The following is a 12,686-nucleotide window of genomic DNA, read 5'->3' as shown; positions in this document are numbered from 1 at the left end:
TGTACTTTTGCCAATTCAACTTTTTTAAACATGCTTTTAACATTAAAATTAAATTTTTTTATTGCAGTGAGCATTGCATCCTCTTTTTTTAAGATAATTATTACGTAGAATGGAGTAAATAAGTGTCATTCTTGAAACAAACGTAATGTATAGACTGCAAAAATTGTATTTAAAATTTGAACTTTCAAACTGGGTGCCACATATTGATTGTTATTGGTTGCAAATTATTGGGCTTGTTTTTCTGTTGATTTATCTGCTTTGGACTTGTAAGATTGACTTGCAGGTTTTTAAAAAATAACTTGGCATCACTTCTTCCTTTGCTGCCAGGATTGCTCGCATCCCACTTTCCCAGCATTCTGTATGGTACCGTACTTATTTCTGAATCAGATCAGACCAAGCAATGGCTGACCTTGAAATACTCTTTGCTATACCAAGTACTCTTGAAGATAGAATAGATCAAAGATTACATGTTGAAGATTTGAGAAAGTTAGGTAGAGCTTTGGAGAATTGCTCATCCAAGCACTGGGATGAATTAGCCAGATGTTACTTTTGTTTGACAACAGCAGATATTGAAAATATTGATAACGATTATAAAAATTATCGTACATTGAAGGTAGGTTCTCGTGTTAAATGTTTTAAGTATCTATTAACTTGAAATCACTCATTTTCGTTTGGCTTATTGCAGAGTATTTGTAATTCAAAAACTGATCAATTAAGGTTGTGGATTTTCTTCTACCGTTACAAAAAAGCTAGAAAATATGCATCTTGCTAACATTGTTTAGCATAATAACTAGGGCATAGCAGTAAGATTGCATGCAATTTTGTTTGGTAAGTAGATATTCACCAAAAAACATTTTCAAATTGCAACACAATTTCAAAAAGGCAGTGGCTATTTGACCGGCGCCGGTCTTTGAATCTGAAACACTATTTGACCGTCATTACGTCATTGTCCAGTCACTTTTTTTCTTTTTCTCCTTCAAAGCAAAAGATGAGAAGCGCGCATATAAGTTCTGAATCCAACCATTTTATTCAACTCGTTATGTGGCGCGTGTGGTACGTCGCCGCTTCCTATTCTAGAGGGATTGAGTTCGATACTACCCAGAAGCGTTCTTTTTTTTAACTAAATTTTGACCCAAAGTGCATTTTGTTGAGAGCAAAATTGTATTGCTTCGTTCGGCAAACACGGTCACATCAATCAATCATTTTATTTTTCGTCATTAACGCGTCCGGGACGAAAAAGATACTAACTACAAAAATCGATACATATAGACCTCCCAGCACGTTAATGAACGGGAAGACGTGGCAAAACCTTGAAAAGTTTAAAACGTGCCTGAATTGAAAAATTATGTAGGCTATATACCGTATCAGTAGTTAGCACGGCCACAATCGGAAAATTACCCAGAGAAATTCTCAAATTCCAGCAAATTAAAAAAACTCTAACTTTATTACTCACATTTGAAAAGACATAAAAAATAATTAAAAACTGACTAAAAAATGCACTTCGTGTCAAAATTCAGTTAAAAAAAAATAAATAAAAAAAAAGAACGCTTTCGGGTAGTATCGAACTCAGTCCCTCTAGAGTCGGAGGCGGCCACGTATCGCATGCGCCACGTTACGAGTTGAGTGAGATGGTCGGATTTAGAACTTATATGCGCTTCTCGTCTTTTGCTTTGAAAGAGAAAAAGAAAAAAGTGACTGTATAGTGACGTCATGACCGGTCAAATAGTGTTTCAGATTCAAAGACCGGCGCCGGTCAAATAGCCACTGCCTTTCAAAAATTGAACAATTAAATTAATAATAATAAATATTTGATGTTGTAAGCACCGAGGTGCTTTTTCATCATTCCAAGTGAACCAAACCAGAACTCTGTTAAAAAGTATGAAAACCAGACAATATAAATTTCTCGGCCATGTAGTAAGAAGGCAGTGGCTATTTGACCGGCTCCGGTCTTTGAATCTGAAACACTATTTGACCGGTCATGACGTCACTACATAAGCGCTTTTTTTTTTTTCTCTTTCAAAGCAACAGACGAAAAGCGCCGATATAAGTTCTAACTTCAACACGTATTCTCCAACTCAGTCCGTGGCGCGTGCGATACGTTTCCGGCTGCCAATTTAGAGGGGATGAGTTCGATACCATCTGGAAGCATTCTTATTTTTTCATTTTTTAATCTAAATTTTGACCCGAAGCGCATTTTTGTGGTCAATTTTTAATTTGAGTACTGTAGCCTACAGCCCATTTTTTATGTCTTTTCAAATGTGAGTAATACTGTTAGAGTTTTTTTAATTTGCTGGAATTTGAGAATTTCTCTTGGTAATTTTCCGATTGTCATAAGTGAACGTGTGTTGCCGAACGACCCTACATTTTTCTCTCAAGTTAGTTATATACAATTCTTCTTTAAAAAATGGTTTTACCATTATCATTTCTTTTAAAAGAAGTATTGTATATAACTAACTTGAGAACTATACTTGAGAACTATTAACTAACTTGGACTGTAGGCTACTCAAATTAAAAATTGACCACATAAATGCGCTTCGGGTCAATCAAAATTTAGATAAAAAAAATGAAAAAAATAATGCTTCCGGATGGTATCGAACTCATCCCCTCTAGATTGGCAGCCGGAGACGTATCGCACGCGCCACGGACTGAGTTGAAGAAAACGTGTTGAAGTTAGAACTTATATCGGCGCTTCTCGTCTGTTGCTTTGAAAGAGAAAAAGAAAAAAGCGCTTATGCAGTGACGTCATGACCGGTCAAATAGTGTTTCAGATTCAAAGACCGGAGCCGGTCAAATAGCCACTGCCTAGTAAGAAAGCAAAAACTGGAGCATCTCTCTTTAACTGGTAAAATTTTTGGAAAGCGGGCACCTGGCAGACAAAGACAAACACATCTGGAACAATTTAACGACAAGACAGAAACAATCATCCATGCAACATATAATAGGAACATTTGGTCTAATTATTCATCTGAGGCCGTCGATGCCTGGTTCAGGCAAGGCAATTGAAGAAGAAGGTGCCAAGCATTCATATGGTACAAACCACTCGAAACAAACAAGTTTTATTTTGAATTTCCACGAAGAAACACACGCATCTGAAAGTGTTCATCTGACATTTTGCTGTGTTTTGGTTCCAATATGTCTTTGCCCATTGAAAACATTCTTTCAACTGCAGCGCTGGAAGGTATTGGCGTGTTGTAGAGAAAAAAATACAATAAAAAGTATGCGTTGACGCTATGCGCTAAAAAACCGCGAAAACTTTACGGCGTAGACTCAAGCGCAAACTATCCAAAAAAATGTGGCCGCAAGCATTAGCGCAAACAAAAAATCTACGCCGCAAGTATGCGGCATAAAATTTGCGGCGTATACGTACATCTCTGCTTTTACATCACATTTCTAATGGCACTTTTGTGACAATAAGCACCAATTAAAATTATTATTACTTCATTTTATGTTTTTCTGGATAAAAGTTTAGTATTTTTTTTTAATTGGAAATGTAAAGTTCAATGTTATTGATGGTTGGAATTATTAGTTATGAAACTAGCTGTTAACCTAATTAACAGCAAATGCGTTATGTATATCAGAATGATGAAAAAGCACCTCGGTGCTTACAACATCAAATATTTATTATTATTAATTTAATTGTTCAATTTTTGAAATTGTGTTGCAATTTGAAAATGTTTTTTGGTGAATATCTACTTACCAAACAAAATTGCATGCAATCTTACTGCTATGCCCTAGTTATTATGCTAAACAATGTTAGCAAGATGCATATTTTCTAGCTTTTTTGTAACGGTAGAAGAAAATCCACAACCTTAACTTGGCACCTAGCAAACAAAATTAGTTTACGCTAGTGTACGCGCTGACGTTGACGCCGCCAACTTTTTTTACAAGTTGCGTTGATGCATACGGCGTATGTTTTTTCAAACGTTTGCGTTTACGCTGACGGCGTCAATATTTTTTGTATGCGCGATTGTGCGTACATCACTGTGTAAAAGGCAGAGGTTGAAACAGCAAAAAACACTATCATCGCTGTGAAATTTTATTTAAGTTTTTAAAAGAAAACACTTTTGTCGAACTGGGTGCAACCTATGTCGTACCCTTAAAAGATCTAAAGAAAAAATAGAACAAAGCTGAAGTTGTTGAAAGCAATAAGTTACAACTCTATTATAGGCAGCATTTCTTTGCTTAGCGTCACTTATAAAACTTTGTTTTCCCCTTTTCTTGTGAAGTTATAAAGCAAAGTCAAACTGCATAAAGTTTACATGTTTTGGTTTTAAAACAAAGCAATCTTATTTTTTATCATACCCAGAGATGGGCAAAATCACCAGTATTGGTGATCTTGAAGATCAAGATCACCAAGAATAGGTGATCTTGAAGATCAAGATCACCAAACTATGTGATCTTGAAGATCAAGATCGTGATCTTGAAGATCAAAATCACTTTCAAGATCACTTTTTGTGCACTTGAAAAAGAAAATGAAGTTTTTGATCAATGATGTTGCAAAAAATAATTACTATAAGCAACCTGGGTAAAGGTATACAGTTGGTATTGCTAACTTTTACTTTTAACTACTCGATCGCTGGCCTAAGAATTGTAATAAGTTAGTGACTGTTGCTATTAGGCCTATCAATTGTTGACGTAGTTTGCGTAAAATCGCAATGTCACACCCAAGGCCGAGGTTAATTATAGTAGTACTGAAGAAGTTGCAAAATTTGCATTTAGTTTTATACTTTTTGTTTATAATAAATAAATAAACATAAATTTTGAACTGCATCATTTTTTACCAAATTTTTGTCTGGTTTATGTGGGAGTCTTTATACGTGTTACTAAGTAGTTTTAACTTTCACTGTATTATGTCAATGTTTATTGCACCATTTATCCATCTGGCAACCTTGATACTGTTGTCTGCTATCAAAAAAGTTCAGAGGTTTGCGGTCAGACAAACCGCTCCATACTCACTGAGTATTACTCAGACCCTAAACTAGTCTTGGTTTGGTTGATTTGCTGCAATAAACCACTTTACATGACTAAAGTCGGCTAGAGTCCAGATTTTTTAACACCGCCATTCTAGACTTTTGAAACATCTAAAATTGGGTCAAAGAAAGTAAACATTTCTTTAAAATTCACACATATAAATTGTGAACAAAGTTAAATCATTTTTATTATACGTCAACATAAAGTACACGGAAATTGACTTCTTTATTATGACCAACACAAAAACTTTTTTCAATTTTGACATGGCAACACTGACCAGATTAGATGGAGACTTTAAATCGTCTTTTGTTGGACACATATCATATTAACAGTGGCTTAATGTTAGTACTGTAGTTGCCACTAACTACTGTGCACAGTATACATTTGTTCTAAAAAAATGCCTCTTTCTAGTAAGTAAACTTCAATTTTAAAGTGATCTTAATCTTATTGTTCTTCAAGATCAAGATCACACAAAAAAAAGTGATCTTCAAGATCAAGATCACGCCCATCTCTGAATTCATACCGTACATAAATCAAAAATTTAAGTGGATCACAATCTAGTTTTCCTTGCATTAATAAGAAGAAGATATAGCTGCTTTTACGAAGCCAGCAGTTTAATTCGTGGCTTAGTTGAGATGTCAAGTTCACATATATGTAAGTTTGTTCCGAGCTTGGTCTTCAAAGTTCACACTTGTAAGACAAGTATTATACAGAAAAGCCACTTTCACACAAAATAGTGTCACAAACAGCTATGGTTACCAAACAATAGACTAAATAAAAACCTCAAGAAATGAAGTCAAAACTAGGTAACTTCACCAGGTATAATGGTGGCACCAAATAAGATGTGTTAACAACATTTCTGTTTAAGGCTTTTACAACATAGCAGTAGCATACTTTTTGCAACATCCTACTATGTTTGTGCCCCCCAGGAGCACACCCCCCCCCCAGTTTAAGAACCACTGGTCTCGAGTATATGGCAAGCATAAGCACTACAATATTGATTTTTTGTTTTGTTATGCATTTATAGATACTTCATATGGTGGAAAAGTGGCATGAAAACAATCAAGATAAAGCAACTCCACGTCAAGTTGCTGAGATTTTAGACAAGGCAGATCTATGTCTTATGAAACAGCTTTGGTGGTTGGAATATCAAGGTTCATATTTTATATAAATTTTCTTTGTTTTTTTCACAATCATTAGTTTTTTTTATTTAAATATTTTGTAGAAACTATTATATGTATAACATGAATTCGCAAACTCCTAAATGCCTACCGTAGTCGCCAGCGACTCTAACAAACAGTTGCAAGCGCAGCATTGCACATCTCATACTTATACACCATACTACTAGTGATGGAACGACCTTTGGTTCCAGCTTCAGCCTTCTTATTCTACTTCGGCTCCAGACCGAAGGTGATAGTTTCTCAGGCCTGGAGCCGAAAGTGTGTGTGCAAGCTGTGAAGTTGAATAAAAAAATTTTCTATTGCTTTAGGACTGCAGTAATGCAAGAATGGGCTACATGTTACCTGTAACTTTTGTCAACCCATAGCACCCAAGAAAAAAAATCAAGTGGTCAGAATTTTTTTTCAAAAAGTTGTAACTTTGTACAACCAAAACAAATATTAGCAGTACAATAGTTTACAAATTTGCAACATTGAGCTATAAAGGGTCTCTTGAAAGTATTTTTTAGTTTCATTTTCATCACAAATATTCACTCTACTCTTCCAGAGTCATGTGCTTTCCATAAATCTTTGTTGCATATATGCAACACAGGGAGCTACAGGGAACGTAACATTGATGATGGGATCAAGGATGTTAATCAAAAATTGTCTTAAAAACAATGCTATATCGGGTGGATAGAAAACATTGACAAATTTCAAAAACTAATTACATATGATAAAATATAGTTATTACTCCCTAAAACCTCTACAGCCTGTTTCACCCTAAAAGGGGATCATCAGAAGGTCCTTATTCAAATAGAAATTGAGCACTTTTTGTTGTATAAATAGTGTTTATTGTTTATATTCATCAATTTATGTATCATGGAGAAAAGACTAAATATTGCGGACAACAATGATCAATAGGGCTTATGACTTTTTGACAAGAGACAGCTTACAGGGCCGACCTTTTGCTTTAAAGTTACCGTACTTTAAATTATAATCAAGCTACAATGGAATGCGTTGATGATGCACTAGACTTTTCGTGTGTACTTAGCTTGTATTTTGTTGTTTCAATTTGTTGGGTAACTTTTGTGTCACGGCAAGTGCTTTGTGAAGAAGCTGCATTGTATAAAAACAGGTATATATATAATCGGTAAAAAAAATGCTCAGTAAATGATGCTTCTACTAAAAATCCCCCTTAGAAAATGCATAATATTTTGAATTTACAGTCTGCTTAATGCTTATGGTACAAAAAAGTAATCTTCCATGTAGACTTGATAGGGAAGCAGTGATCCTTCTCCACTTATTCGCATAAAAAGTTTTCCCCTTGCATCAAAAAGGCTGCCTCTTTTATGTATTGGTAGGATTACTATTTCAAACTGAGGCTGAATGTCAGTAAGTGGGTTGCCCATAAAACAATAGTTTTAATTCAAAATAATATATGTATTGAATTGCACTTTTAAGTGATGCGAAAAGTCACTACTTCTTAATTTCTTTTTTTATTTACCAGCTCTGACATTATTTGCAAACCTTTACATGGACATTGGAAGTCTGTCCCTGGATGCTTTATAGCTTCATGTTTTTAATTTTTAAAGTACCGTAGCATATTTTGAAAATGTATTATTGTCATTTCCAACCACCTTCAAGATTTAGTATATATATACATATTGAATGTACTTTCGAATATTTACATTTGAATCTTTCACTAAATTTAGATCAAGAAATCAAATGCAGAGTGAAGGGCTTCCAGGATGAACGACACACGTTGATGATTAAGTTTAAAGAATTGAAAATGACAGATGAAAACCTCACCAAACTCTTTTTCAAATTGCATTTACACGATAAAGAAGACTCAATAAAGAAGCGCTATCCTTTCAATCTTACTAAGCAATTGGTCTCACTTTTTGACTGGTGAGAAAAAATAATTGTTTTTTGTTCCTGATCTTAGAAGAGCCATGCCGACATACACAGACACAGTTGTATCGCTAGTTTAGCAGCACACATGTTTCAAGTATTTCCAATAAAATCTATGTGAAAGTATTGTTTGCAAAGACAAGAACGTCAAAAGCCCGATTTATGGTTGTAATCTATTTTAATAGCTGGTTGAGAAATTTTCTGAAGAATTTTTTGTGTGAATTTAGGTGGACAGAAAAGTATGGCTATATTGAAGCCTCCAAATCCCGTCTCATAGAAGCTTTAAGAAGTACTGGAATGACAAAGGAGGCATGTGTATTGTCAGGTAATAATGAACATTGTGTTGTGCAAAGTGGAGTTTGACTTTTCTATTGTAATTGTTTCATCGTGTAAAACTTTGTAGTGTGAAAAATGTTTCTTAATGACTTGCTACGGTTTTGCACATGATGTTTGATGACTATTTTGTGACGTGTTAACTGCTGTTATCAATCGCGCAGCTATGTTGCCGTGTTACCGTACCCATACATGCAATATGTTTTGGTTGATGTTTGCCAAACGTACGTTATTAGCTATTTTAGCAAATTGTACTTTTAGCTGTATATGTAGTCTTTTTTCCCAAGAATGCATGTATCAGCATAATTTATCAAGTACGGCAAGTTGTAACCTCGAGTGAGTTGTGTTTTGTTTGACAAGCTTCGTAGCATATTTTCTGGAAAAAAATCATTTGCCTCTAATGCTGTTTTCATTCCAGATTTGTCTATTTTTGATATTAAATAATCTTAAAACACATTTTGTGAAATTAGCCTAAACTTTTATCTGATATCATCTCTAAAGTATTCGCTAACGGAGCAAGCCTTTATTTATTTACGTTATTACGCCACCGCGGCATTGGGAATGGTGGCATACATATGTTGGGTCTGCTACTATTCGGTGAGTTCCTAACCTCTAACCCTAAAACGGCAATGATAATTAGGCTACGGTACCCGATAATTTAAAAAAAAAATTAAAAAAATCACCGAATAGGGATCGGACTCACCGAAACGGGCCATTCCGACATATGTTCGGTCAAATGATTCATTATGTTCAATCACGCTCTCCAACGTATGCAGACATTGAATCAATGTAAAAATGACGGATTTTAACGTCTGGGTTTGTTGAATGGTAAAACATCCCAAGTGCTGGATTCGATCACTAGCGCTTACGTTTTATTCCGTAGGTGAGGTGCATGAACCAGGAGCTACATCAAGTGTGTTGGTTCCAAATACTTCCGGTCGACTGGAAGGAGTGTCAGTTGTAAGCGCTACAAACACTGTTACTGGATTGGAAAATATTCGGGTAATTTTGGCAATGAAAACTTAGAGAAAATGAACTATTTTTTATAAACACATTGAAGCAGAGGATGAGTTTGATCAAAGCCCTTTTCTTTTTCAGTACGACTTTGGCATAATGAATATCGAAGAAGATGTTAAGATTGCTGAAAGGTTGCAGTCTTTTTTGATGCAAAGGAAGTTTTCTGTTTGTCGATTCGACAACTATGTGTCGCCCGACGGTGTTGGAGTGACCAAAGTAGACAAACACACTAATTTTTGTAATGACTGCATCTGTATATTGCGAGTCACTACACCAGCTTATATTAAATGCAAAGGCTACGACAATTTTTACGACACGAATGCATTCCACATAGCGATAGAGAAAGAAAGGAAAAACTTTATCACTGTCATTCCAAAAGAACATCTTAATCCAGAGCCCAAGTTACCTTCGGTTTTACGGGCATACGATTCGCTGCTTGAAAATGATGACTTTGAAATTTCTCTCAATGCAACATATCAAAGAATAAAGAAAAAGCTACTTCAAAAACCATGAGTCAAATGCAACATTTATTTCGTAAAACTTTTGTTAAAAAAGCTATTGTAAAAGTTCGTTTTGAACAGACTAGCCTACTTAAACAAAGTTCGTAAATATTTCTGATATATTGTAATCACTTAATATGCTATGCAGCGCTGTTCATATTGCTATTTGCATGAAATTTTTAATCTTTATTTTTGTTGAATCGTGTTTATATTGAACTTTTGACTGTTCCACAGCTTGAATCCCTGAATTGAGCTCAGTAGTTTGATTAATATAGTTAATTATCCTTAACAGTAGTTAACTAGTTATCCTTAACTTGAAAGACCTTATAGTTTGGCTCAAAATGTTGCAGTCATTAATGAACTGTTTTCTGTTCTAAGCATCTCTCATTCACATGTCATCTTTGTATTACATAGGCCTACTGGAAAGCTGGATTTACTTTCATTTTCCTTGCAGTTTTGGTTGCATAGACTTCGTGGAACAATGAAATGCATAGTTGTGGTATCATGAAGCATTTTTAAATGTCTGGTAGGCTACATTGTGACATATCAAACGTCATGCTCACACTTCCCAAAAGACATTATTTTACCCAAATATGTTTTATGTGGAATCAGTGCTTGTATACGTTGCTGATTTCCAGCGAGTTTGGCTTGTTTATTACATGAAACGAATCGAAAATAATATCTAAAAGTGCAATATGCCTAACACCTAAAGTAGCCTATTGCTAGATACAAATAGAATGCATTTTATCCACGAAGCAGCCACAGTGGTGCAAGGAAAGGAACAGCTTTTTAGTTAAATCCGTTTATATAGCATCTTAACGATTGTGCAATGTGCACCCGTTCAATAATATTTCTGGGAAGTAATTTTATACTCTACTTTCCATGTGGATGTGGAGGCAGGGCAGGGCCGGATTTAGCTGAAGGGGGGCCCGGGGCACTTTTAGATCGGGGGGCCCCCCTGCAAAAAAAATTTTCGCGTCTACGGCGCGAAAAACTGCCTCTGCGTCTACAGTAGCATCAATCCAGAACTGCACAGCATTTTGCAGAAACTTCAAAGGCTGAAAGGAAGAAAAAAATAACACATAACACAACATTTTTTCCTCGTAGGGGGGCCCTTCAAAAGTCGGGGGGCCCGGGGCACCTGCCCCCTCTGCCCCCCCCTAAATCCGGGCCTGAGGCAGGGTATGAAGGCGATCAAAACACTTGGAAGTGAATCCGGCAACCCTCGGTTACGGGGACATCACCGGATTAAAACTGGACTACTACTAGTACTACACTTTCGGGAAAGCTGACCATTTCTTACTAAAAAAAAGTTGAAGGTTAGGCTACCTGGAAATGCTGTCTTATTTTAACATTTTGTAATTTTTTTCCATCATTGCTGTCTGACTGAAATTTTCTAAACATTAGATTTTTTTCTGACTTAATAATATATTGTAAAGCTTTTTGTTGCCTTAGGGAAGCACAAAAAAAAGAGAAAAAGTAAATTTAAAAACGTTCAAGCAGACTGTTAGCTAGTGGCTAGCAGTGTGACTAAAGTTTTCTGGGTCAAGCTGTCTTTGTTTTTCCAATCCTTGTGATGGTGAAATTCATTATCACCTGGGGAAGGGAGTAAAAAAAGATCTTAAAATATAATTTTTGAAAGTTTCATTCAGACAGACATTTCAGACAGTGACCAAAAGTTGGCAAAATCTGAAAAAGCGTTGCAGAACGTAACAAATCAGGCCATGGTTAAGGGAACTGCAAAATATTCATGGGCGAAATATGACAAATAAATTTATCTTCTTTTTGCTGCATATAGGGTTATAATAGTTGTGTTAATAGTAGTTATAGTTATAATAGTTAAGTAGTTATATAATACTGAAAATTGAATGAGGCTGTTCACCAGGCATTAAATTAAATGATACGAGATGTTCTACTGGTGCAAATTAAGCTAAACTATCACAAGATGTATACAGTGACAATCTGCTTTTATTCCGACGTTTCGTCAATCAGACACGACTGACTTCTTCAGGGGGCTAGACCAGGTAGTGACTACCTGTCTAGCATGGCAAAACACAGGACATATTGCTGAAAACAACTAAACATGCAAAATGAAAATTCAACTTCTGGACAAAAACTTATCGCGCGCAAAGTTTGAAATAAGTTAGAAAAAAGGGGGACTTAATTGCGATCAACAAGAAACTTAAATAACAAGATAGGAGAGTGAACGGCATGAGTCATGAATCGAGTTTTGTACGCACTACTGCACAGTTTTACAATCAGCATGAAACCAATTTAAAAAAACGTCAAATCAGCACTTACAATAGTTTTTTTGTAGATAGCGGGAAAAGAGATGCCATCATTGCGATTCAATACATGAGGCTTTTGATTGATGAACCAACTTTCAGAAAACATTCGCTTTTTATAATCACTTTCAACTTTTAGAATTGCTCCAAGTTATTTTATGATCTGAAGTTATGGCATGCATGCAAGGAGCGGAATGTTCAGGGCGTTGATATTTGAAAGCTCTTTTGTGTTCATTAATGCGAGATTTGAGATCTCGTTTTGTTTGGCCAACATAAATTAAATTGCAATCATCACAAGAAACTTGGTACACTAAACCTGAGATTTCGCTTTGATTCAAGGGGTCTTTTAAAGATGGCAAAAATTTACTTATTGTCAAGAAAGGTTTCAAAGCGACTTTTACACCAATTTCATTTAAGATACGCCGAATTTTTTCAGAAACTCCCTTAACATAAGGTAAAGAAACAAAAGACTTATACTGGGTAGATGGGGGTACTAAACTTTTAGGTTG

At 35.5% G+C, this 12,686-nt stretch overlaps 1 protein-coding gene across 1 annotated transcript; it reads left to right on the top strand.

Annotated features, from left to right (window-relative positions):
* The first annotated feature begins 392 nt into the window (after positions 1-392).
* LOC145772323 (uncharacterized) lies at positions 393-10,590 on the top strand. The gene is made up of 6 exons (XM_082584198.1): positions 393-613; positions 5,999-6,125; positions 7,844-8,039; positions 8,270-8,367; positions 9,259-9,377; positions 9,474-10,590. Exons 1-6 carry the CDS (start codon positions 401-403, stop codon positions 9,903-9,905), a joined length of 1,185 nt encoding a protein of 394 aa, XP_082440324.1. The 5' UTR covers positions 393-400; the 3' UTR covers positions 9,906-10,590.
* Positions 10,591-12,686: the final 2,096 nt, after the last annotated feature.

Source organism: Aplidium turbinatum, chromosome 6 (assembly GCF_918807975.1).
Source record: "Aplidium turbinatum chromosome 6, kaAplTurb1.1, whole genome shotgun sequence".
In the NCBI taxonomy this organism is placed as follows: Eukaryota; Metazoa; Chordata; class Ascidiacea; order Aplousobranchia; family Polyclinidae; genus Aplidium; species Aplidium turbinatum.
The sequence above is the reverse complement of the archived record's forward strand: the minus strand, read 5'-3'. Positions and strand labels throughout refer to the sequence as shown.

Coding starts and splice junctions, on each gene's coding strand:
- LOC145772323 (XM_082584198.1), top strand. CDS start 401: ATGGCTGACCTTGAAATACTCTTTGCTATACCAAGTACTCTTGAAGAT. Junction 6,126..7,843: donor TTGGTGGTTGGAATATCAAG/GTTCATATTTTA, acceptor CACTAAATTTAG/ATCAAGAAATCAAATGCAGA. Junction 8,040..8,269: donor TTGGTCTCACTTTTTGACTG/GTGAGAAAAAAT, acceptor GTGTGAATTTAG/GTGGACAGAAAAGTATGGCT.